The sequence below is a fragment of the Typopeltis vanoorti genome, chromosome 24, assembly GCF_054136105.1.
Source record: "Typopeltis vanoorti isolate ZY-2024b chromosome 24, IOZ_Tvanoo_1.0, whole genome shotgun sequence".
NCBI classification, from domain to species: Eukaryota; Metazoa; Arthropoda; class Arachnida; order Uropygi; family Thelyphonidae; genus Typopeltis; species Typopeltis vanoorti.
The window spans coordinates 88,900,345-88,927,529 of NC_143572.1; the positions used below are offsets into that span (position 1 = coordinate 88,900,345).

Here is a 27,185-nt window from a genome sequence, read left to right on the forward strand (position 1 = left end):
CGTTCATTTGCATTCATTTGGGCGCCCCACAAAATTCTTCTTTTCTTTTCTTTGGTTGTTATGTGTGAAGCACACATTAGTGAATCTTAATGTTTTTCCCTTCTGTCTTTGCATAAAATTGGGCCGAATGAAGAAGTCAGCGAAAACTTCCGACAATAAAAATGCAAAAAAAAAAAAAAAAAAAATCCAGCACGCCAAGTTCAAAGATGCGGATCGACAAATAAATTAGACAGCTTTTTCACGGGCTTGAATGCAAATTACTGCGTATGCATTAACTGGATAGAGATTATTTAAATCCATATCGACTGGGTTTCTGAATATTAAAAAAAAAAAAAAAAGCCATCGAAATTTAGGATTCCGAATATCACTGGAAAATTTTTTTTTCTTATTTTCAGAGATAATACAGCAGGAATCACAAGACGACAATGACAATAAATAAAGCGAAAAAAACGGAAGCATTCTTTGGATTGTGTTTGAATAATTCGCCCCTTTCTTTTTTAAAGACGTTTGCAGGTTTCCTCGGAGCAAAATCTTCGCTCTGCAACGAATCAGCCTCGTTTGACGCAACGCGAGATTCCTCTTTACTGCAACCGACGAGATTGGCCTCGAAGAAAGAAATGCGAGGCAGCGCATGAAAGTCCATCTCCGGACCTATTGCTTCTATCAATCTGGGACGCCACTCTCTTCTTTCTATCATCAGAAAAAAAAGAAAAAGAAACGGACTGATATGAGAGTTTGTCTGTTTGCCATTTTGCTTTTCACATCCTTCACAGCAGATCTTTACATCAAGCAAACAAAAAATCTCAATAAAGGAAAAGGGAAGCAAGGCGACTCTCTCTTTCTCTCTCTCGTATAAAACTCAAATCCACTCAAACATCTCGTTTTCAGCAAATAACAGCGCAGCATCCAACAAAAGTGACTGCTGGGGGCCGTTTTGTTTTGCGAACGTTTTCCGTTATTACGAAGAATCCCTTTTGCAACCCAAGCGGGTTGGCTGGAATTATGGGCGAAGCAGTTAAGGTTACGAGGTCGGCCGTTGCTGAAAAGGATTCGCCATTATAGCAGCATGACACGACACGAAATGCAGCCCTTCAAGGTGTTTGCAGAAGCGACGGGAAGAACTACTTCATGCAAGTGCTCTGCACTTCACACTGAAAGAGATGCTGAAACAAGTTTCTTGATGCAAGTCTTTATTTTTACGGCGTGGATCATTAACGAAAATGATCCTCAGCCGAAACATCGAAAGCTTAAGATAATAAAATAAGTCGAAATATAAAGTAACAAACAAAGAAGGATTGGCAAAGATAACTTGAGAAGATGGGAAGCAGTTTCGCACTCAGAGTTTTTCTAAGAAAGTCGTTTTTTGAAGTAAAATTATTGAATGAAAAAAAATGTGTGTGTGCATAACCTTCTAACGGAGTGGTTCCCAACCTTTTTCCACTTGTGTACCCTTTTAAATCCATTTCTCTAAATTGTTTTTAAAATGATTCAAACTTAACGTTTTTTGTTCCATAACTAACGTTTTGCATTTTGTATCTTTACTTGTTTCTCCAACATTACTGATTATTTTTCGTGAACTCCTGAAATCCTGAATACTCCTGGAGTACGCGTACCACCAGTTGGGAACCGATGTTGTAACGCATTTTTATATCGCCAACCAAATACACGATGGCGCTCTTTTACCCTTTATTCCTTTTGGAAACGGGTGGGCAGTTGGTTGCATTCTCCCTCATCGCCGGTGGGCGAGTACATTTCTGCCGCCTGCTATTAGAGTGGTAACACTCGCATTTTAGTTTCGTACACCAAATTCCTAATGGAGATCTGCACGATATTCGTTTCCAGCGCGGAAATTTCAGCAACGTTCGTTGGCTCTCTTCGGTGGTAAAGCTAAAAAAAGTTGTACAGAAAGAAGAAGGGAGTGGAATGGCGAAGTGCATCATGAGGAGAATTCGTTGAGAACGAATATTAGATTCCGATACGTATAAGAGCAATTAACGGAAAAAAAAGAGATGCGTCAGGACTGCGGCAGTTCAATTTCTTGTTTACGTGGGCTCTCTTAAACTCACCTGGTTCAAGAGGATAACTCGTTCAAGCGACGCCCTCGAGGCGCAATAAAGTTGCTTTTCACTTCGAAGGACTTGGGTGATCGAATGTTCAGAAGGTCTTTTTACTCGAAGGTGGGTCAGCTGGTCTCACGCGGAAGTGGCCAGTGTTTTTTTTTTTTTTAACTAAACAAGCAGGTGTGCCCAAAGACATGCCCAGTTAATAGTCCCCACGTACTATTAACTGGGCAGGTCTTTTTCTTTTCCTGTGGGGAGGAGGGCTCTTAAAAAGCGAATGCATGTTTACGCGCATTCAATTTTCAAGCGAAACCGAATTGACGAACATAACCCTTAACCCGCTTTATCTTCTCCCCGTCTCAATTTCGCATTTTCTTCGTTTGGGTGTGTTCACGATGATGTCACCGAGACCTTCCTCCCCCGAGTCATAAGTCGTGTTCAAAGTTACTTTTTCCGCTGCCTTAAGCGTTGTTTGTTATGCAAATATTGTTTGTTCTTCGCTAATTCGTTCCCGCAATCAAAGTGATCTTCAAAATTAAAATCTTCCTTAAAATCTCCATCGCAAGTTATTGTCGCCATTAAAAGTCATCCTCAATCGCCGTTAAAACAGCCAATGCTTTCTCTCTCGCGCGCGCATATTTATTAAACAGACTAAAAATAACTTCCTTTTCTAATTACAGGGCGAAGGAAAGCACGTGGCGCAGGAAGAGATTATCCCTCCATTGTGCTCTTTGCAACGTCACCGTGCAGACGCGATCAACAACGAAAGGTCAATCCTTTTACTCTGATTTTTTTACGCCGTGGACCATCGTGTATAAACGTCAGCCGAGTGAAATGGTTAACGAAAAAACTGACTCCAATCTTGATCGAACTGAATCCGGTGTTCTTTCTGTAATATGGATCGCTGCTGCAAATGCATATGAAGGCGAGAGTCACGAGACGGAGAGAGGCAGAAATGCAGAGTATGTACTGCTAGACCAATAATGATATGCACGAACACAAAAAGCAACAAAAAAAAATTAAAATTTGCTGGAAACACGTGGAACATTCCGCTGCGAGAATGACGGAGTCAAAAAAATGATAAAGTTTTGGGAATCTCTCATGATTGAGAGAGAGAATAACTGCGAGTATATTCATTCCACACTTCCCGTCGATTTCCAGCTGTTTGCGGTTGGGAAGTTACTGGGTGCACGCCCTGCTGTCTTCTTATTGCTGTCGTCACAACAAACTTCAACAAGAATGGGCTGCAGCGAGCTTCTCCCTTCACTTCATCCATCTTCGAGGAACGGGGAAGCGAATTCCGGGATTAGTGGCCGTTCCCTGCGAACCTTCTGGACCTTCTTCTCTGAGGACCCCGAAAGACCTTCACAGATGTCAGCATAGAAGAGGGATGGATCGAGACAACCGAATTTCGTTTATCACTCTTTCTCTCTCTCATGAAGAACGAAATTTCGTCCTTTTGATTTTTTTTTGAATCTCGTTGAAAGGAGCAAATGCAGTTGAGCGACGTTCCAACTGTTTTTAATGCGACTGCCATCCACGATCGGTCGTGAACTTATAATACATTCGTACGGGGGTGTGGCTAAGGATTTTTTTTATTTTTCAATTTTGATTAATCTCGTATTTTATTCTAAACCAACCCTACAGACCAGAGTCCATAGCGAGATTCGAACCCGCCGCCTGTTGCTTGAAGAGTTAACCACGCCGTCAAAGGATGCACTTCCTTGACACCAAGCACGTTCATTGAGGAGCATTTACCGGGACGATGACGACGTTGGAAAGGGAGCACAACAGACCAGAAGTACAGTCCAGCTGCAGGACGTGCAGAATGGACATTTGAGAGCAGAATACGTTCTACGAGGATTCCTTGCTTCCATTTTGTCGTCAAGCTGAACTGCGTCAGAGCTTTCCTGCATTCCGTCATCACTTTAAGTGCGTCGATTGCGGAACTGCATCGGACGAGAACTCATAATTGCTTCGGTGCGCGGAGGAAGTTGGTGTGAACGAAGAGCAGCATGGGTTCGTCAGGATGGTTTCGCCATCTTGAGACATTCGAGCAGTTCTTCTCCAGTTCGGGATATGGGCGATCGCTCTTCTCTCCTCTCCAATTGTCGACCGCCTCGTTCTCATGTTAGGCGATTTGCCCGTTCTGCTCGGATCCGTTTACGATTCTTGCACGGGATCGTGCGTTAATTGCGCAACGCTCTTTTACGTATTATAGCCACCACAACGTTGAATCGAAATCTCCCGCTGTTCCTTCCGAGAAAAAAAAAACATGCAACAGACAGTGCGAGAGTTTCATAGCCTGAGATGCTTCGACCATAACTTTAAATTAACTCAGACGAGCAAGTAATAAATCGGAATCCTCCCCTTAAATAAATTATTCGTTTCTCAATAAACGAATAACCTTATTCTAATTTTACTTATTCATACTTTTATTCAAATATCATTAAACGATCAGCGGTATTCTTTCGTCGTATTATGAAACTTGATCATAATTATTTAAACGTGCATCGCATTGATTTGTCCGTAGAAAAAAAGTTTCAGTTGTGAGTCACGAAGTTCATCGAAGCCGCAACCTAACGCTGATAGGAGACGAATTCTGCATCTTCGTGCACATCCTTTCGTCATGCACGTGCGAGCGACCTCGTAAAGCTGCATTAAAGAAACTGTTTCCAACGCGTCTGCCCCCCCCCCCCATTTTGAAAGAGCGTCGATTCAATTTAATTTTGTCATCCTCTTATTTCTCTTTGCCATTCCAACTTTCCGAATGCGAATCTCAGTGGAGTGTTTGAGGCATTCGGGAATTTACTGACGAATGAAATTTGAGAACTTGTTTTGATATTTTAATTTGCTGCACTTTCTCGCCAACAACAAAACAATCACAAATTGCTAAGTTAGTATGCGATTAAGAAGATACAGAGTAATAATAACACGCTTTTGTATTATTCAGTTGAAAATGGTGAATATCTTAGCTTAGGGATCGACAAGTGGTAGCCCCCTTTTTGTGGATGTGCCTCAGTTTCGAATTGAACGGGACTTCTTAGTTCGAATGTTTGAGCTGCTTGCGAGTGGGATTTCAATGTTGTCCAATTAAACTGTAAATGAACGAAAGTGACTCGATGTCATATTTGTTAATTTTTCATTTTTAAAGCGAACAACCAAAACTCGTTTATAGACTCGCTTTGGTCGCTGCTGCTGAGTACTTCACGTGCTAACAGACTCCACTGAACGGTACCATCTATTTTTTTCCCGTTACATAAGTGTCTTCCTAAAACCTCTTCTTCAACTCATAAAACAAGAAAAGAAACTCTACAGATTAATTTATAGACGATCTCAGAGGGTTTTGGAAATTTTTGATAGCACGAAGGCCCGAAAAGTTCGCTTTAACTTTCCACTTTCTTAAATCACGTGGTCAGAGATGCTGATAACGCCACCGACCGGTGAAGATCATCGAGAGAAATCTCCTATTTGGATGTGCACCTCCGAATACAGTGGTCTACTGCGGCATTTCCACGAATAAGAAAGAGCATTCTTCGGACAACGGCAGGGCAGGATCGCTGTCGGGAAAAAGGACACAACGCGTTTGCGAGTCGGCATTTGCTGACCCCTCACAGGTAAGGAAATCTGACTGGCGATTTTCGTTTGGCAGCACCCTCCGTCCATTTTAATAAAAGATCCCTTTTTAGCTACTCGCGGAAGGAAGTAGAGGTCTGCGGTAGGAAATACTGATCAATCAACTTCACCGGTGGACGCTCTCATCGTTGCTTCCACGTGTCGCACGAGAGAAGACCACACTCGACTCTATTTGCAACCGCGCGCTTTTCTTAAAACCTGCTTTTACTCGATTGCAAATCTGTCGAATGCAACATTGTCTTATGTCGCTGTTATGCCGCTCAAGGCAACGCGAGCTGTTTCTGGTTGTAGCATCAGCGACTTCGCAGCTCGCGGCCACGTTGTCAACAGACAATACTTTCGGGTGTTTTATTGTCGCGAGATGCGACCGTGCATAAAAATGAAAAACACTCATCTCCGCCGGTCCTTGCATGCCACCCGACAATAAACTCTCTGCTTCTGTGGGCGTTTAGAGTGGCTGTCGTAAAAAAACAGGTGGAGACGAGATGTTTGCGTTCAGTACGGAGGTGTTCATGGCTTACGCCTCCTGAAATCGGTAGATGTTTTTATGCGTTGTTTTAATTTACTCGTGTGTTTATTGTTGTTCGAGGCAAATTTGATTTCCTTGACTTTATTTTTAACTTGTAGTTTCCTTCTCGGTGTTAGTGGGTGAAGAAGGGAAATGACGACAGACGCTTTAAATTTGATTCTTTTATTGTTCCAGTTTTCTGTACAAGTGGACGTCAATGTATCCAACTCTTGAAACTTCAAACAACGACTATCATTGTGGCAGCAAACATAAAAAGGAGGTTTCTTTCTGGAGTGTTCATCTCTGGATTATTATGGCATAAATGAGTTAAATACGAAAATAAGAAAAATGTATTTTATCATTTCTGTTATTCACCTGTTGATTCAGGAGCTGCGCGGGGACTTCCTGAATAAACGAGAAGCTCGACACCAGATGGCACTACTGTCTCGCCACTCAGCTGCAACCGAAGAGCCCAAAGAGGAGAAAAGATGAGGGAATGCAAGAGGAGGATTCCAAAATGCACGAGAAAATAAATACATAATATTAAAGCGTGCAAGAGGTATTCGAGTTCAGAATAGAAAGAGCAATTGATATTTCTTTTTTCTGGAGGTGACCAACGCCACCTGTAGAGAAAGAGAGAGATAAGGCTAAGAGCTGCACGGCGGTTTGAACGGGAACTATAAAATATAACAGTTTGAACGAACCAATAATCAATGTACAAGGAATTTGTTCCACATTAGTTGTAATGAAAGCCCAGTGTGAAAGACAATGTCCTACTACAAAACCAAAGCGATATATATATATGTATATATATATATATATAGATGTGTGTGTTTGTATATATATATATATCTAAAGTTATATATAAAATATATCACTAAAGGACATAACGTCGGCTATTTCCTCCAAACAAGATTATAGAAGGTCTATTTGCTATATATAAACCTTTTTTCCAAACCCATTCATAAAGTGCACAGATCGTTCGCTAACGAGTCAAACAGAATCACATGAGTTGTTCCCCACAGAACTGAAAGGGCACTCCCGAAGTAGGATCGCCACCTCGCAACTGAAATCCGACTGTTTTGATTGATTCCCTAATTTGCACGTGTTCTCCTCCCCCATCACAACGTAAAACCGCGTTATTTGGAGAGTGGTGCAAACTTTAAAAACACACAAAAAAGTAAAAATAAAAGAAAGGGATCCGACAGGAATAGAGTTGCGTTCCAGGGAAAAAAAATTCACACAAAAGAGGGGGGGGGGAGTTCCGAATGACGTAACATTCGCTTTCCATCCACAAAAATTCCGAGGAAAAAATTTGAGGGCGGTCCAAACACGAGAGATTTTTCTTGGATTTCTTTTTTAGTTGTGTGTTTGCTTGTTCCTGCGAACACTCGACGATGATTCGTAAATAGAAAAGAAAGTTTCGGTGACCTCCGCCATTTTGTAAAATTGCAGAAAGTCCGAATGGCTGGTGACCCCGAAACGAATTTCTTAAAAGAAGGAGGTCCTAAACTGCTATTAAAAGATCACGTCCGTATGTGTGTTTGTATGTGTTGCAGTACGAAATACGAGAAGAGGGAAGTGTTCGGGGAGAATACGAACTTCTATCACAGTTCCGTCACGGGGGTCATTTTCAAAGACTGCTGGGCCGCCGCTTGTAGGATGGTGCTCTCCTCCTCCCCGCTGGTCTTCTGATATTGGGGTTCTTTTCGGCTCCCGTTCCACTTGTTCTTGAGGACGCCCGCCACTTTGTCCCTGTAGCGAAACCCCAGCATGACCATCGCGGCCGCTGCCACCGCAGCAGCCACCACAACCCCAATGATGATCTGCCGCCTGGCGTCCACGTTGTAGCAATTCAGGTCGTCAGGGGTTAAGGTCACGAAGTTCCTGCCCTCAAGGCCCGGAGGGTTGTAGCACGCCACCTGCGTGATGTCGGCAGGCGCCGAAGAGAAGTTCTTGTTCTGCAGCAGGCGCAGCAGCCACAGGAGGGTGCAGTTGCACACAATGGGGTTGTCGCGCACGTCCAGGTATTGCAGCTCGTCCCACGGCAGAAGACCGTACGCGAAGGTCTCGAACGCGTTGCCGCGCAGACTCACGTGCTCAATATTGGGGAGGCTCTCGAACGCCCCCTGTTGGATGTGCTTCAGGTGTTTGTTGTGGTTGATCACGATTTTCTTCAGGTTAGTGTTGTCGGCGAACGCGCCCTTCTCGATGCGCTCCAGCAGAGGCGCGCCGTTGATCTCGATCGTACTCAAGTACTTGAGTCTCTGGAAGGCGAGTGCCTGCAGCTCGCGGAATTTGTTCTGTCCGATGTGCAGCTCCTCCAGCCGGATCACGTCGAAGAGAGCTTTGGTCGGCACCTCACGCAGTTCGTTGTCGTGGATGCGCAGCACGAGCAACGAGTTCAGCCATTTGAACGCTCCGTACTGGATGGTCCGCATGCCGCAACTGTCCACCGACAGCTCCTCCAGTTCGTTCAGAGCGGAAAAGGCATTTTCGGGAATGTCGAGGAAAGAGTTTAAGCCCAGGTCGAGCCTAAGCAGCTTCGTCACGTGACGGAAAGCCTCGCTGGGAATCGCAGTCAGCTTGTTGTCTCGCAGAAACAGCGTCTTCAGGTTCGTCAGTCCAGAGAACGCGTCCTCCTCGATGCTGGCGATCCTGTTCTGCGAGAGATCCAACTTCTCCAGGCTGGTCAAGTGGTAGAACACTCGGGCAGTCACGATTTCGAGGAAGTTCTCGTTGAGGTGCAGGGTCTGCAGGGTGTGCAGGCTGTTGAAGGTGTCGTTCTGCAGAGTCGAGATCATGTTACGATTCAGCAGCAGGACTTCGAGGTTCTTGAGCCCTCCGAAGCCCTCCTTTTCCAGCGTGACCAGCTGGTTGTGGGACACGTCCAGGTACTTGAGGTTGCGGTACACGTTGAGCGAAGACTTGATGCTCTTGATGTGGTTGTTGCTCAGGTACAGCTCCCGGAGCTCCGGGTTCAGGGTGATGGGAAAGATGCCCAGGTTGGCCGAGTCGCATGTCACCGTGAGGATCTCGTCATTGCAAATGCAGCGCGCGGGACAGATGCCGGCAGACACTGTCCACAGACACGTGAAGTAGAAGAGCAGCACGATGATGCAAGGGGACCCTCTCAGACGATGCATAGTTGGCTTTTTCTTTGGCGACAGGAACTTGGGAGAACACCTGAAAAGCAAAAAATAAAAAAAAGAGAAGTTCAGTACGTATCCTGTGCGACTTCCTTTCTACACGGCGGCACATAAGTCACAAATGCGTTTAGACGTTTAATAACTTTTTTATGTATTAATTATATTTATTCGTTTTTGTTATAATGAAATACAGAACCTGGAGATGGAAGCTTTGTTTTAATTAGTTATGAAAACCCAATCACCTAATTGCCTTCCAATTTCGGCTTCACAAAGACGGGCCCTCTCTACGGTCCCCCTTGACAGCTGCTAATGTTTTTTGCCGCATATCCTCATTTCTGCGCGAATGTTCTCCCATGGGATCACCTGAAGGAAAACGGGGCGCTGCAGCCGTCATGGAGGAACAATACCGTAGACAGGACCTGACTTTGTGAAGCCGAAAATTTAAGTAATGTGGTTTTTTTAATTAATAAAAAATCTCCAGATTCTGTATTTCATTACAGCAAAAAATAATAATTAATAAATAAAAAAAAATATTAAATGTTTAAACCACTTCGTGACCTTTGGGCCACCCTGTATACTCGGTAAAAACAGCAACATTTCACTACTTAAGGCATTCGCTGTCGGAGCGGACGTTAATTTGGAGAACCGTTTATAAAAATTTAAAAACGTAGTGAATAAATAATAAAATAAAATAAAGCAGAGAACTTTAACAAATAAAATTTATACATGCAAATTAATATGACATGTTTTAACATGTCGTGGCATGTTTTTTTTTCCATATTCATATTATTCTTTATTCTAAGCTTCATATTTCAAGTACAAAATTTTGAGCAATCATATGTGAAACCTAAGAGTAATAGCTCGCCTGGATTACGAACTGCATACACTTACCAAATGTTTCGTAATGCGTCATCATTATATACACATCCGCACAATATACATATTATACATTATTATAATTTAATAACATCATAAAATCGCACGAGACATGTTAGTATGTACAGAGAAAGTTGCATAACAATTTATTGGGAACAAAATAAAACCAAGCAGTTAAATAGCATTTAAATTTTTACGTTTCACACATGAAACTGAATCTTTGAATACAAATATGCTAAAACCAATCGTATATACAATTATTTGGAACAGATCTTCCTCGTTTCTGTGGGAAAATAAATACTCTTTGATTAGAATTTTGTATTGGTTTGGGTTAATTTCGTTTCTTATCGTTAAAGGAAGTGTGTTGAATACTTTTGGCGCTAAATAAGTATAATGTTTGTGTATTGCTTCTTTATTTGCTTTTATAACTAAATATTTTAGGCCCTTATGTCTACTAAGGAAAGTATCTTGTTTGATATTTACGTATTCGTTGTCGTTTGTTTTATTAATAGTAGTATCCTATAAGCACTTAAATATCTAAGGGGTAGTATGTTTAGTATGATGTATTTATTACACATTGCAGCATCCTTATATTTGTTTCTAGTTAAGATTTTAATTGTCTTATTCTGAGTCGAGACTAAAGGTTTCAGCGTAGTGCGATAGATCCCTCCCAAACTGAATACACCCTATTGTGGTGTGCTTTGAATCCACGAAGAATATAATAATTTTAACATATTTAAATTTAAGAATCTATTTATGTGGTAAAGTCTGTTTAACATAATCCTTACTTTATTTGCGACATCGGGGATGTGCAGTTTCCAGCTTAAATATTTATCAAATTTTAATCCCAAGTTATTACATTGATCTCTTCTATTTCCTCGCAGGTGCAATTTGAATTTGTCCTGCAATTCCAATCTTGCAAAATTAATTGTGCGGTGAAGTTCATTTTACTTGCTGCATTTCGGTTAAAATTTACGTATTTAGTTTTTGAGTCATTCAGACTGAGTGTATTTGACTGGAACCAATTTTTAAAAGATTAGCAATTTCATTTTGGCTTGCATTTGTTCGGTTATGTCCTTAAGAGAATCAGGATGGTATCATCTGTAAAAGTATTTATTTTACCGTTTAGTTTAATATTGCAGAAGTCATTGATATAAATGCTAAATAAAATTGGTCCTAAGACTGATCCTTGTGGTACACCACAGTCTACCATTTTGGAGCCCATAGTTGTTGTCTTTTTTTACAATTTGTGATCTGGCATTTAAGTAATTTTTGAACCAGTTTAGGGTAGTACCTCGTATTCCTATGACTTTTTTTTTTTATCAAAATTTCATGTGATACAGAGTCAAAAGCCTTGTGTATATCTAGAAATACTGCCAATGTTTGTTTATGTTCGTCAAGGGAGGGGTAAGCTGTGTTTGTGAAGTTCAGTACAGTGTGTTCTGTGCTAAACGTCTGCCTGAACCCAAACTGATTCTTTGAAAAGAAGTTGTTGTTTTGTCCATGAGTCTAATTTTTAGACTCATGATAGAAGGGAGATCGGTCTATAACTTTTCCAAGTCATTTTTGGTTCCCTTTTTGTAAATCTGTACAACTGCGGCCTTCTTAAATTCCGATGGAAACGCACCTGTCATCAGTGATAAGTTAAAAATGTACATAAGGAGTGGAATTCCTTCCCAATGTAAGTGTTAATACCATCGTACCCAGACGTTGTGGTTGTTTTTAGGCTAGCTAGAACACTTTTGAGTTCGTTTTCACGAGCAGGGAAAAGATATATGGAGTTATCAATTCTCTTGAGAGTGCAAATCAGAAGGGTTTACTTTTACGCTGCAAACGGTCTCTTAGATTTTATACTTTTCTAGGTTAGCACTGTTAGACAGGACATTGAATGAGGCTTAATCACCGGCACCTTACCTCAGGCAGGATGGTCTACTTTTCAAGGTTCCTCAGACGAAAGAAAAAAAAAAAAAAAACCTGTAGCACCATTTGACATTCCTGGCGCCAAGATCCTTCAACTCTCTTAAGGGCAAGCTTAGAAATGAGGAAGTGGATGCAACCTTTAAGAGAGGATTTAGACTAATCTATTGGAGTGATAAATGACGCAGGAACATTTCTTACATTAACCAAGATAAGTACAAATTAGTTTGTTGAAGCTCAGATTAGTTTGTTGAATGCGGTGCTTTTTTCCCTTCAGTCGTTTCCAACCGTAGGTGACTTTGTAGGCATTGCCCACAGGGTGTTCCCGGTGAGATTTTTACAGGGTGGTTCACCATTGTTCCTCCCCTCCCAATTTTATCAGGGCTCGGGACAGGCTCATGGCTGGGACGTATTAATGACTATAATCTACGGAATCGGTTTACTTTTTGGTGGGCGAAAAACCCGAATTTCCGGGTTTTTCGTAAGAGACCTGCTAACTCACCTTCAGTCGAAAGAGACCAGATAAAGGTTACTCACGTCATAGACAGGAATCGAGCCGAGGTCTTTGCGAACAAAGGGCTTTGTCTATACCGACTGAGCTACGGAGGCTCTTGTTGAATGCAAATGTCGATTTATTATTATTAAATAACTATTCTCGTTCATGAAAAGATTGTTAGAGAGCATAATAACGATTAGGTTTTTTTTATCATTAAATTGAATTGAATAACATTTAATCGTCTGCTCAGTCTTGGACGGATCGTTTGATCCCTCACATTCATACTTGCAGCACAGCAGAGTTCACACCAAGGCGATGATCAGTTTAAAGGAAAAAGCAAAATGCATATGGAGATAAACAGACGTCGATGGAATGTTAAAAATAACATAAGTAGTGCAGAATTTGTGAAACAGTAATACTGGATTGGAATTTTATCAAAATGTACTTGTATAGTGAAACGGAGATGCGTGCAGCTTGTACTTGCACGTAATTTTAATCAGGATAAGGGAGTGCATGATGTTAACAGCAGATGTGAATCATAAAAAGTTTTTGACTTCTAAAAAAAATGTCAAAAGTGATCCAAGAAATGTTTTGCAGCGAAACGGAGGAAAATCTATTTCAGAAAAATTGGATCAATTTGCAGTAGCGGGGGTTGTGCTATCGCTCATTAGGCCCACTTCTGGTGTTGTGTTGGACGCAAGTCCCAACAGGCCATTCAAGGAGGAAATCTGAAACGCAACTGGAACGAAAACGAGAAAAGCAAAACTTCTGCGAAGATAAATGGCACGCTTGAGCCGTTCCGTCGGTTAACGTTGATATTTCCGTGCCATCTGAAAGAGCGAAGGTTACTTGAAGTTCAGAACGAGTCCATTCCTATTTCAGTAATACAACACGAAAAAAAAAAAAATGGAAGAAAAAAGTCGACGCCTTTTATGTAATTTGGCAAAATATTAGCAAAATTCAGTTGGTAAAAGCTACTGCTTCTTACCGCAAAGATCTCGGGTCCGAATCCCGAACAAAATATGGGCGCCTAGAAAATCGTGCTGTGGACGAGCTTCAACGGTTCTTGGAGTTCATAGGGGATTTGAGGAAATATCACCTTGAAATTCATACAAATGACGTTAAAAATGTTATTATGCGATAGTTAACAAGCAGCGAGTTTGGTTTTTAATCTTTTTAACAAGGCCAGTCGTGCTCGGGTGTTCATTTTAGTTCGCAGTTGGGACTGCCGAGAAAGCCCCCCCCCCTCCCCCCCAGGAAAACTAGTGAAGCAAGGATAGGGGAAAGGGACTCCGAAACAGGAAATGCGTTTGGCAATAATTATTTTTCGTTGTAGCATCGCTGCGAATGACATTTTTTCGGTTCATTGCTGAGGTCATACGCGAACTTCAAATCGCACTAAAAAGATGCGCTCGAAAGAACGTCTGTAAGAAGGGGTAGAGGAATTCTCAAACCTCTTGTTGTTAGTTAACACCCTCCCTGCAGGGAGCTATAAACTAATAAAAAGCGATTAAACGGTCCTGACGATTTGGGTGGGGCTGTAGACGGATATAACGCGGAGACAGATGACTTCGAATTCCCAATTTCCGCGAACGCTGTTTCGTTCGAAATAAGATTTACTTTTAGTTCCAACAAAACTCCATCGAGCGAAAATGCGAGTCGTTTGTTATCCGCCCGAAAAGTGGGGGAAATTCCCCCATCAGTCCACGTCGCCTTATGAACTGCATCGGTAAATTCCCGGATGAATGCGATCAGGGATGCTGCAAACTAAATTTGTCCCTCGTAGCGACTTTGCCGCAGCTCCGAAGGCAAACAGTTCGTCCGAATTAGCATCGGAACGAGACTGCAGAGAGATCTTTTGCTGCTGAACAAAGCTGCCCCCATCTGACCACGGGATTCTGTGGACATTTTTGGCGTGCGGCTTCAAAGCGAACGATTTTGCTTCCTCGTAATGCACTGCAGGAGTGAAAAAAATAAATAAAAACCACTTATTAGAAGCTGCAACATCATTTCTCGAAAAAAATAAAAACAGAAATGTGTTTATTTATTTGTTTGCGCCAAGCAATGGAATTCAAGCTAAATCGTTGAACACGTTTCTGTCGTTTTGATTTATTTCGCAGGAGTTTTGCGTTTCTTATCAAACTCGCCTTCCAATTCTTGCTCCTTTGGACGAGTATGCGAAACGGCAGCAGCAACACAAGAACTCCTTCTCTCTCCTCCTCACACAGACACGCGATGCAACGTTCTTCAGCAAGTTACTTGACGATAGAAACGGACGTTTTTTTTTAGAATGTGACTGTCACCAAAATAATTCAAAAATAATTCCCAGAATCCTTTTTTTATAATTTTAATCACTTCAGGTAACTTTTGCATACCTTTCCCGCTTCATCACAAGGGATCTAAATGTATCTACTCCCGATTCTCTTTTAGAAGCACAGAGAGAGAGAGAGAGAGAGAAGAAATTGTATGCTAAAGTAGAGCATTCTTTTTCATCGACCACTAGAACACAATGAGCTGTTAGATAAAAAGTAATGGTTTCTACTGAAGAAAGAGAGGGGGGGGGGGAGATCCAGTCAATGTATTTAGGGATGAGAGCAAATTGACCTGATCCGTCCCCGCTTTTTCGCACGTAACAGCCGTTAACTTGGTTCCGTGAAATGAATGGTTTCAGATGAGAAGACAATGCCGGCTTAAAGAGGGCGCTTTGATCTCATTTCCTTCGTCTGAGCCGTTCTTCCGATGAAAACGGTTCATGACATAATCGGATAGCAATCAAATGCGGCCGGGGGGATTAACCTTCCCCTCCCCAGCCTCCTCGGATCAAGTTCGACGACCACACGCGCATCCCTTCCTTCCCCTCTTTTAATGTCTCCTGTGTTCTTTTATTCCAGTATTGTAGGGTTCCGAGGTCAGCACGCCGTGATTACAATGTTCTCGGTGGGGTCGTGAGTCACAATCCACACCGGAAACTTCCAGTTAAGACCGCCACTCTCCTTATTGTGTCGGGCCTGCATAGAACCCCCCCCCCCCCCAGAGGAACTGTCCGGGTCAAGGCCATCCCAGCGGCTCTGAAGAATAAGATTTTCGGCGACGGATGCCGCAACTCGCGGACAGCGAAACACATTGGAGGAATCTTAAATGATTCTGTGTGTGTGGGGGGGGGGGGGAGTTCAAAACCGGTTGGAGGACGTCGCTGAAGTGCTCAAGTAAAGACGGAGTTTAGGTCGGTGGCCACATCGCATATGCGCAAACTGCGTCAGCTGAATGCGTGAGCACCTTTCGGGCATTTGAACCACCCAAGAATCGGCCTCGTCTAGCTCCCCCTCCCGAACAGATCTCGAAAGGATGTAGTAGGAACGGAAGTTCAAATCAGCCGGAGTCGTTGTAGTCTCCTTCCCGTCATTCATTAAACTCGGTTTCGATCGCTGCGTACACCACATTTACGGAAACAAACTTCTTAAGAAAATGAACTTCGATCTCAGTTGAGAATTTTGTGTGCAAATACCGAGAAGAAATCGTCTGAAAAAAGTGATTGCATCAAAAAATGTGGACTGAGATGAACTGAATCCGGGTTTCATTTCTGCTAATGGATGTGCGTGTTGGGGGGGGGGGGGGGGCTTGAGCTCATTTCCCCCTCCTAACAGGGACCGTGATTCGCTTAAGTGCAAATGGAAACTACAGGCAGGCAGTTTGCGCTTTGCTACAATGTGTACCATTCTTCAAGTCCCAGCCGAACAGTCCGTTGAAGGCGCCCAAACGAGTTTGACCGCAGCGAACCGCGGGTTTTATGTGGGGAGAAAGTCACGAGAAATAACAAGATGAAACCGCCAAGTCTCGCATGGTTATTGAACGGTGAACCGAGCGATGAAGCCAAGTTGTAACTTCGTGTGATCTTCCTATTGGGCCCCCACAAGACACTTCCATGACTATTCAAGTTCGGATGACACTTTTTTTTTGATAAAATATGGGAAGAGACCTCGTGACTGACTCGCTAATTTCACTACACTGCACGCCAATATGTGCAGAATGAACACTTCAAGCATTTACTACTCGCTAACCAGGTTTAAAATGAAGTGTTCTTGAAATCAATTTGTGAACGACCCATCGCAGTTGCGGTACAATCTGACGAGTGTTCCAAAATACTCGTAAGACCGTGCACATGAAACCTACCGAGTAATAAACGTATGCAAGTGTTCAATTCGTTTTGAAACACTCTGTGTAAGTAAACCCTTGGAAAGAAAAAAATCCAGGAAATGCAAGACGACGTGATCGCTACGAACCTCGTTCTAACGGTAAGGGAGGGCAGAGGCTTCTCCACGTCCACCGAACTGGAAAATAAAAGCAACACTCGAATAGCTGAAGAATTTTCCGAAGTGAAATATGCCAAAGCACTTAATGACGAGGTTCAGCAAGAGCCCAGGAGTCATCCAACCGACAAGAAATCGGAAAGGTAGGAGTGCTGTGGCATTTAAACACAGATCTTCAGAAGAGCGTGACGTAGAAGTTGCGTTGCACTAATCCCACGCGACAGTCCACCCTTAATGAAGTGACTGCGATAGATGTTGCGTTTGCAGAATCTGCTATGCAAACAGGACGGGGTCGCCCAGCTAAAATGGGAACGAGGAGACGTTAAAAAAATCGGGTTTGGTGTCTACACCGAGAGAGTCCTAAAGCGGTGTGGCAGCGCACTAAGATGTCTTACTTGTCACGTGAGTGTCGGAATTGGATGAGCGTTCTCCCACCACCGGTGAGAGAGCAACCAACATTTCATACTCAAACCGCATGCGCACGGCCCTCGTAAAGCAGTTCCGCTTGGCACACAGAGAGATGAAAATCATCAACGCACTTGACGTCATCGTGGAAGAAGATCTGAACAGAAGAGGGCCTGCTGCCGCATCGAAATCCATTCGTGAAGAAAGGCTTCATCTTTTCTCTGATATGGAAATTCTTTTTCTGCCTATTTCTTGTTGTTAATTGTATCGTGACCAAAGAAACTGCGCCTGAAGCGAAAAAAACAAAAATAAATAAAGAAAATTCGTCGCACAGCAATTTCAACTTTAGAAGAGCGGTGGCCATTTCTTTGGGATGACGCTTTAGCGGAGCAGTTAAAGTACAAATGGGCGATTCTTTGAATAGCCCTGTTTTCAAGTCGGCTCAGCTGTGGCAATGCGTATGCATTCTCGGGGTGCTTATTTGCTCCTAAAACTTTAAAATGACGACTTTCCTTTGGAGGCATCTTTTTCTTCCTGCAACTGAACAACTTTTTCCCCGGACAACTCTTGAGTATAAATCGAGTGACATTTCGCCTGCTCACCAAAAGCCTACCGTCATGAACTCCAGGTACACAGCGTTCCTCTCCGAGTCATTTCCTTACTGATGTTGGTAAGTAAGTCGGGCAAATCGGATAATAAAAAAATAAATAAATATAAAACGAGCGATTTCAACGACCGAGCAGCGTCGGTTGAGTCCGCTCGGACTCCCTTTGAACTAGGCAGAAGACCTCAAGAGATGGTTTCGGAAGCGAGGTGCAGGACACGGCGATGATGCTGGCGGGTATCAAAGAGGAAAACAGAGCTCATCAAAACATCGAAACTCTCCCTCCATCCACCCGCAGAGCTTGGAAGTACGATCCCGAACGACGTGAACACAAAAATTCTGGTTGGCCGAAATGAGAACTCTCAACCGGCATAAAACGAAGACTTGCAAAACAAACGGAAGGTTTGCTTTGAAAGAGCACTTTACGAGTTGCAAACCTGGTGATCATCTTCCCCCCCCCCCCCGCCTCTTGCTTCCTTAATGCCTCGGAGGAGGCATTAAGGAAGCGAGAGGCACCAAGGAATCCCTTACGGACTTCAGCTATTTATAGAGTTTGGTCAAGGAGCATCCAAGCAGAAGTCCGTCAGCCCCATGAGTTGCGACTCCCCGACTGGGCTGGATCACAGCAGACAGCGCCGAGAGCCATGGGTGGGCACATCTGTTCTGCCCACGAGTAAACTGTCGGTCATTCACTTGACCTTGGAAGTTTTATAAGGCCAATGGGCCTTATTAAACTGGTTTATCGAGACGACTCTTCGGTGAAATCATTTCAGCGTTCAAGCGGATGTTAAGAGCACGAGTAGGAGCGAGGTTTTGACGGAGTAACGAATTGTTTCTAGCACAGGTGACTCGATCGCTTCCACTCATCGACTTCACTTTCTTCTCCAGCTGAACAAACGTGATGTACTTTCTCGCGTCAACGGAAATAACGTAGGCGAAAGAAGGTGCGCGACGTCGTCTTCGAGACTCTTTATGTAATGGAAGGACAGAGCACAAAAAATGCGTTCAGAAAATTGAGCCGAAGATGCTTGCAAGGATTAAATGAAACTTAAGAAAGGAGCCCTCGGGACCATATTTGATGTGGGGGGCGGACAGAAAGCTTTCTTCAGTTTCCCAAATTTCTTTTTTCCTCCCCTCTGAGTTTCAAAAGGCATCCGACGGCTTCAGTAGCGGGGAGATGACGACGCCCACTGTTGGCAATCTCTGAAAGCAAACGTTGCAGCATCTGGCAGAAATGTGCGGCTCACGAGAAGGACCGAGTCAGTCAATTCGTTCTTCCTGAACCCAATTCAATTTTATTTGGATCCAGGACTCGGCTGAATTCCTTGCTGCTGAGGTTGAACTTTTCGTCATCGTTTTGTTTTAATTTCTTTGAAAGCAATTCAGCGAGACACATTCAATCCAGTCCGAAACATGCGTTACTACGTCACCCAGTTTTCTGAGGAGGATTCAGCAACTTGAAAAACGATTTGTTTTAGATGGAAGCCCACACGCCTGTCTTTCGTCTGCAGCCTTCAGAAACTTATAACAGTGACGGAGTTCATGCACAACTTGGCAGAGACGGCACAGGACGCCGAGAAAACAAGATCACGTGCCTACGCGACACCTACGACAACCTTCAAACCCGTTAAGAAGACGCATGGCATGACGGGACAGCGGAGTGGGATGTTGGTCCGTGCCTCCCACGCGCATCGGACGGAGGTCTCGGGTTATCACGGATGTTTCGAGGGCGGACGTTTCGTCACTTGGTGAATGCTTACTCACGGAATACGTGCCGTTCGAACGACGGGCAGCATACAGCAAGTCATCGCGCGTTGCTGCAAGAGCGTGGTTAACACGAGCGTGGAAACAACGTCGCAATACCGATTACGTGACGTGTGTCCCCGCATCGGGATTGCTTCATGCACTTTCCTCATACGCATCGAGGAAAGGTCAGAAAGATGGCGGAAGCAAAGGGAAATCGGTTAAAGGGCATTCAACTGCTTTCTTCGAATCATTTCGTCTAATGTTGGCTTTTGAAAGCGGAACGTTTAAAAACTGCGCACGAAGTCGAGAGGGCGAAAGTTCAGTTTGCCCATTAAACAGCTCAGGGCCGCACCGTCTCAACGTAGAATTCACTCTCAGACATCCCCCCCCCGTTTCCCTTCCTTGAGATGAAGTGAAAATGAAAGCACCATCACGTTTCCTTCCGCATACTCGCCGCTGAGAACGAGCACGGAAGAGGAACACGTAGAAAAGGGATGGGGTGAGGTGGGGGATCGTGCCACTGAATATATCACTTTGGAAAGAGCAGCGCTGACCTCAAGTTCGGACTGTTGCATAACATTGTTCATCGTCAAACTCTTTCTCATTGGGGAAGCGGAGGATGGACGTAAAACACTTGACACAATTCCTTCGTGCATGCACACACGGAGGCAAGTCGATAATCCCCTTGCGAGGTGTGGATGGAATTCGCGTTTCGATTTGATGCTCCTCTTTTCTTCGTTGACGGGGATGCTTCTCTTGAGATTGTCCCTTTACTGGCAGATGCAGCGCGAAACTGCTCATCGAGCCTGTTTATTTTCGCTGCTGACAAAAAAAAAAAAAAAAAAAAAAAAAAAAAAAAAAAAAGAAAAGAAAAGAAAGGTCTTATTCCTTGTAAGCATTAAAAACATTATTGTCTTCGAGCTTTACCCTCGGAAAACTTTCTGCACGAACTAACTTTGTTTGCTTGTTTAAAATCACGTATGACCTCTGGTCGTTCCGTCGACTGCGTCCGCTCTCTGCCACATGCATTCTTTATGGATACTTCCGCGGAACTTCTTTTAATCCAATCCAGTTGTTCCAGCGCCATCTTATAAATCCGATAAGGGAAGTTCTCGGTTCAGTCCGAACTAACTTTCTTCTTCCTCCCCCCCTTTATTGCTAGTTTTTCGGAAACGGCCTCTTCGTTCCTTCAAGCCCAAGAACATCGAAAGCTTAATTTTTTTCGACTCTTCTTTCACTCGACTCAGGAACGAGTGCCGAATCTCCCTCCGCCTTCCTTCAGCATTCGCTTTTCTGGTCGTTAATTGCCGATGTTTCTCCTCGTTTACAAACGATGGAAACATCTGTCACAAAGACGTAACACACTCGATAGAAAATGTTTTTCCCCCCCCCTTGTTTATTGTGTGGCTAGTTTATTGACACTTTGGGAATTGGGGGTTTAAAATACAGCACAAGGGGAAATGTCAGATTTTTTTTTTTTTTTTTTGGCATGGGGAGGAAGGGAAGACGCATCTTCCAGAGCCAGTTCATAACGCAACGAGAATCGTATTTATTTCACGCAACTGCAAAACGGAATGAAAGAAAAACAAAAGGTGAAGAGAACATTCGTGCAATTTTCAAAACAGAAAATTGACATCTTTATCCCCGAAAGGCTTTTCCCTCTCCATAGACGAACGTGACCTTTTAGCGATGACCGTGTTGCAGTTTCAAGATTGAAACTGTTCGTCACGTGATTCGTGGGGGGGGGGGGGGGGGTTGAGCTTTCTTTGCGAAAGAACTGAAAACATTTTGAAATTGCTGTCAATTTAAAAAACATGCTTTTTAAGATTTTTCTTCCCCGCAAATGTTTTCTCATTAAATCTCCACGTAAGCAGGTTTAAGTCGAATCTCGTCTCATTTGTGAGAAACGAAGCGCTCTTAAGTAATATTATAATATTCAACAGAAAACGACGAAATGCCCCTGCACAGGAGTGCTTATTCTTTCGGCAGGGTGGAGCAACGAAACTCTGGATAAATCAAGCCATTCTTCAGGTAATCGAGATGAACTTAAAAAAACCTTCGTGTTTAGTAAATCAAATCGACGAATTTTCTTATCAATCAAGTTGCTTTAATTACAAATCTTAAGGTAACGGATTCGATTTACATCATATGAGAAAACGAAGCTAACTCATCCCATCGCGGCGACGTTTTTCTTATTCTTTAAAAACACATTTACATTCCACCGCTAACGCATCGTATTACTAAAAAAAAAAAAAAAAAAAGAAAGAAAGAAAGTTTGACGGGAAAGAAGCTCTTCGTTCAACACAGTACGACCCGATGAATCACTTTTGTTTTTATGAAAAGCGAGTGCCGATCTCTGGTCTTACAACTAGAAAAACACATCGTCGAGCTACTTTTATTTGTTTACTCTTCGATGATATCTCACATAACCACCGAAAGTTACGCTTTTCCATCGAACAATTACTAAAGGAAGGGGGAAAAAAACTGCTCTGCTCCCAAATGTTCTTTTAAATCTTTTAAGAAGTCTGCTCATGAGTTTTCTTCTTCATTCCAGTGCTGAAATTCCAGTTCCCAATGCTGCAATTTCAAATGCTGGAATCAATGGAATCCCAGTATTAGAATTTTTAGAGATCCAAGCTTTTCAATTTGGTTTCCTTTCTCTCTCACTCCACGTTTTCCTTAATTCGTTTTCGCAATATTTTCGTAAAATAAACTTTATTTCACTTTGATTGTTAGCAGGCATTTTGACTCAATGTTTTATTCTTGATCCTCAGCCAATAACCTCGTATATAAAGCGAGGGAGAGAGAGAGAGAGAGAGTAGAAAATATTTGCCACGTTATAGACAGAACGATCCAATCCCAGATAAATAAACGCATAACATCAATCAGCGCGGTTGAAATGAAATCTTACAAGGCGAGTTGGAGTAATTCGTTGGCTGATTTTTAAAGAAAGGTGGAAAACGTTACGTAAGACGCCGAGGAACAGCCCTGGGGTGCGTGTGAAACGTAATCACGCGAAGATATCGATGTGCAAAAGCATCGCATCGTGCATGTGGGATATGCTAATCAAAATTAAGATGACGCTGGAAACGAACTTTGAGTTAAAATCTTGAACTGGATACTCTCCAAGTCGTTGCTACGTGGGGAACAAGGTCTTAACCATTAGCACAGGGACGCAGGGAAAAAAAATAACGTGAACTTAGCAGCGTCTTGGTTTCTTGTCACGCCCGGGGTTCAATTTTTGGAAGACGGCAGCTCTTTAGCAGCAGTGGGGTCCGTCTGGACACAGAAAGGCTCCAGAATGTCGGCGGGTTTCTTCTTCTTCACACGATAAATTAGACAAGCGAAATATAGAGGGTAGAACAGGGCAATAGCAAATCCTATGGACAGGAATTAAGCAAAAGTGTGGACGGAATTAAAATAGGGAAAAAAGTACCGACTCTCCGGCTTTGACAGTTCGACAAGTTAAGAAACGAATTCCCCCCCAAGATGTTTTAATGAAATTTGCTCACAGAGAAAGTCGGCAGCGAAGCGAGCTACATTCAGACAAATTCACGGAATAATTTGTGTTGCATTTCCTCTAAAATTGCAATAATCAGACTATCGGAAAAGTTCAGAGGTGGAGAAGAAAAGAGATGGACTTGCTTTTGATTAATCGTGATCACGACAGCGTCACAGAACTTTGAACAGAACACAAGAAGTCAAAAGTGTATCGACTAATCCTGAGTTAAATAGACAATAAATGCTGGACGCATTCGTCGAGTTAGAATGGAAAAGGAGAGCAGAATATTATGAAGGATTTTGATCAAATGATCTCGACTTATACTGGGTCAGCATGTCTCCCAGCACAGAGACGCAGATTTATGTTCATCCCATGACGAAACTGAATAGCAAAAATCTGCCATCAGATTACCAACTCATCGACCTCTCCAAATTAACGGAGAAAATCATCAATTATGAACTTCTCCGCTACCGCTTAATCAACCACTATCGTACAGATGTCGCCCCTTGATTTCTAAGCCTACACCACCCATCACTGGACACGTGCCATGGAAAGGGTTAGAGAAAAATATATGCCGCTGTTTTGCGATTTCCAGAGCATTTTTGTCTTGCGTGGCGTTGCGGCTAAGCTCGGAAACTTGCGATATTTCGGTGCTCTCCCCACTGGATTTTGGTAGGTCAGTTTCTGACTGGTTGACCAATGGGGAAGATGAATTATTTTCTTCAGACTTCTGTATAAATGCAAGAGTCAGAAGAAAAGAATTTCCGTACGTAAATGACCTTCTCTCTCTCTCTCTCTCTCTCTCTGAGCAATAATCAATAGCAATAGCAGCTGCCTAATAATCCTATCCATAGTTTTGCTAAGACAGCACATCCTCCCCCCCCCCCCCTTGCTCATTTGCCGAACCCCGCAGTGAATAAACATCTCAAACTTCAAGACCTTTATGACTTTCATGCCATTCTACGATGACACGAGAATAAATAAATCGCAAAATCGTCTTTTCCGACTGACCGCTTAATTTTTCCTACCAGAATCGTATCCCCTTAATTGTTTCCTTCGAGAACTATTTTCCTCTCAATGAGTTGATTTCCACTCGCGAACATTTTAACGCTCTGTTCAGATCCGAAGTCAGCTCAGCTTGCTGAATGCTGTTCCCATATTTGAGGAGGAACACTCTCGAAATTTTTTTTGCTATGCAAGAGATGGTCATCAGGTTGATTCTCTCTCTCGGTGGCTCGCCTCAAGTGCTGTTCCGCAGAAGGCCTCATTCATTCTGTCCTTTTCACAGATGCTTCCATGGGCATTGTTCCACACTCGTCGTAAGACGAGTTAAAACACGAGAAGAAGCTGCCTAATATTTCCTTACAGTCTTACTTCAAATGCTCTGAAACTGCTGATCCTTCCGCTTTCTTTCCATGTCCCCTCTTTTCTCCAGGAAGAGATCCCAACAGTTCCAACCAGTAGGTTCTCAAAAAATATATTAGTAGAGTCCTTCGTGCGTAAATCTTGCTTACGCACGGCATCATTCTGCCATAGATTCTGAAACCGTTCTTAGGAACGATTATAAAAAATAAAAAACCTTGAAATTTGTGGAAAGAAGAATAAAAAAGTCAGTTAAAGTTATAAATGTTTAATACATTTCTACAAAGAAATCAAAGTGGGTGTTTGACTGTTTTTACGACCTGCGCACGCGTTCATTTAAAATGTATTTATTTCATCATCATCATAACAGTAATTACGGGTATAGACCCTATTGGTCTGTTCCGGTCTCAATATTCCATCCAATATCCTTGTTTGAGGTCTCCCCTGCCTTCTCTTTCAAATTGGCTTATATTTTAGTATTTGTTCAGGATGTCGGCTGTTGGCCATTCGGTTTGCATGTTCAATCCATTTTTGTTTATAATTGTTTAGTTTTTCTTCTATTGATTTTGTTTTTAGTTCTTTTAAATTATCTCCATTCTTTTTTGATCTAATATTGTGTAATTTGCAGTTCTTCTCATAAATCTCATTTCACTTGTTTTTATTCTTTGTTTATCTTGTTTGTTTATTACCCAAATTTCACTGCCATATAATAATGTGGGCACTGCTAAAGTATTGGATATTTTCAAGCGTGTTTCTTTTTGTACTATATTTGGGTTGAGTGTTCTATTTCTCAGGCCTATAATCTGTAAAAATTATGAAGTTTTTAATTTTGTCTTTTTCTCCTTCACATGATATTTCACATCCAAGATAACTGAAAGTATTTATCTGTTCTATTATTTTATTATTAATGACTATTTTGCTTCTAACTGGAGTTTGTCCACAAACTGCCATTGTTTTAGTTTCATCTATGGAAATTTTCATTCCAAACTGTTCTACTATAATGTTTAAATTATATATCGCTCTTTGTAAATTGTCTTCCTTATCTGATATTATTACCTGACCATCTGCAAATAATAGCGTATTTATTTTGTTCTTCCGGGACATTTCTATAACTTGATTGTTTAAGGTGTTCCACTGTATTAATATTTCATTAATGTAAATATAGAAAAGTGTTGCAGAGAGGGCACCCCTGTCTTACGCATTGGTTTATTGATTGTTTTTCGGACAACTTTTCATTTATTTTTATATATATTCAATACTGCATGAAGTAAAATATTAGGTATATTTATTCTTTGTAATATAACAAACAGTATATATCTTTTTATTTTGTCAAATGCTTTTTCGTAATCTATAAACAAAAGATGAGTTTCCAAATTAAATTCTCTTCATTTTTCTATAAGTAGTTTTAAACAGAAAGCTGCATCCATTGTAGAGCGTCCTTTTCTAAATCCATTTTGACATTCTAATAATATTTTTTCACTGTATATTTTTAGTTTTTCATTAAATATTCTGCTATATATTTTGTAGCATGTATTCAATAAACTAAAACCTATGTAGTTAGCAGATTTTATTTCATCTCCATTTTTAAATATAGGTATTACTATGCTTGTATTCCATTCTATTGGTATTTGTCCATTCGTATATATTTTATTTAAAAATTTTAGTAATCTTTGATGAAATTTTTTTCCAGCAAATTTATAATGTTCAGAGTTTATCCGATCTTCTCCTGCTGATTTGCCATTTTTTATTTTATTTAGGTTGTCCTTTAATTCTTTCATTATTGTCATGTCATTTAAGGTATTTTGTAAGTTTCTGGCGTAATTATTTTTGATGCCAGTATTATCCGTCCAAAGATCTGTAAAGTAATCCAAGAATTCTTTACATCTATTTCACAATTTATATTTGCAGTTTATTTTACATCTGCATTCACGTGTTTTAGTATTTTGTACGCACTGGGTCTTATTTTGTAGATGTCATTTGCATATGTCATGTATTTATTTATATCTATAAATGAACGTGCTCTGTTCATTTAAAACAGAGCAGGTTCCAAGAACAACTTGATCAATTAACTGCGTCCTTTTAAATATTACAGAAAACCAAATCACAGATGGAGATTGTTGATGTTACTTTGATTCTTCAACAGCTTAATGGACCATTTAGGTTTGATGCTGCCTTCACAAGTTTCTCCGTCTGTCTCTGTCACATCGGAAGTAAGATGTTCACCCAACTGTCTAGATCTTTCATCACCACATCTGTCCATCGTACTTGAGATCTTTCCTTGTCGGTTTGGTATGCAAGCGTTCCTTTGATGAAATGACCTTCTCCCTGCAAACCGCTCGATTCACTTACTTCTTGTAAGTGATAAGATTTCGAGTCTTTGAAACACGTTTCTTATTTATGTCTTCGTTCATAAAGTCCAGTATTTTGATTTGAAGATGATCCACAAATCTTTCTCAATATTTCTTTCAAACTTGTTGAGTTTTCTTTCATCTTCCTTTATTGTCAACGGGGACCATGTTCATAACTGTAAGTTAATATTGGCGTAGACAGCTTAAGGAGAGTCTTTTTTTTTTTTTGATGATATTCTAGACTTTAGGAGTTTTGAAATCGCAACATA

At 41.9% G+C, this 27,185-nt stretch overlaps 1 protein-coding gene across 2 annotated transcripts in view; it reads right to left on the bottom strand.

The window, feature by feature from the left end:
* Positions 1 to 6,371: 6,371 nt before the first annotated feature.
* The window catches only part of LOC150093530 (uncharacterized), a 118,508-nt gene continuing 97,694 nt past the window's right edge, over positions 6,372 to 27,185 (bottom strand). For both annotated transcript variants that reach the window (XM_090413416.1, XM_090413415.1), the window contains one exon: positions 6,372 to 9,390. In XM_090413416.1, the coding sequence (XP_090269542.1) occupies positions 7,812 to 9,350 (1,539 nt within the window). In that variant the 5' untranslated portion in view covers positions 9,351 to 9,390 and the 3' untranslated portion in view covers positions 6,372 to 7,811. The remainder of the gene's footprint in view (positions 9,391 to 27,185) is intronic.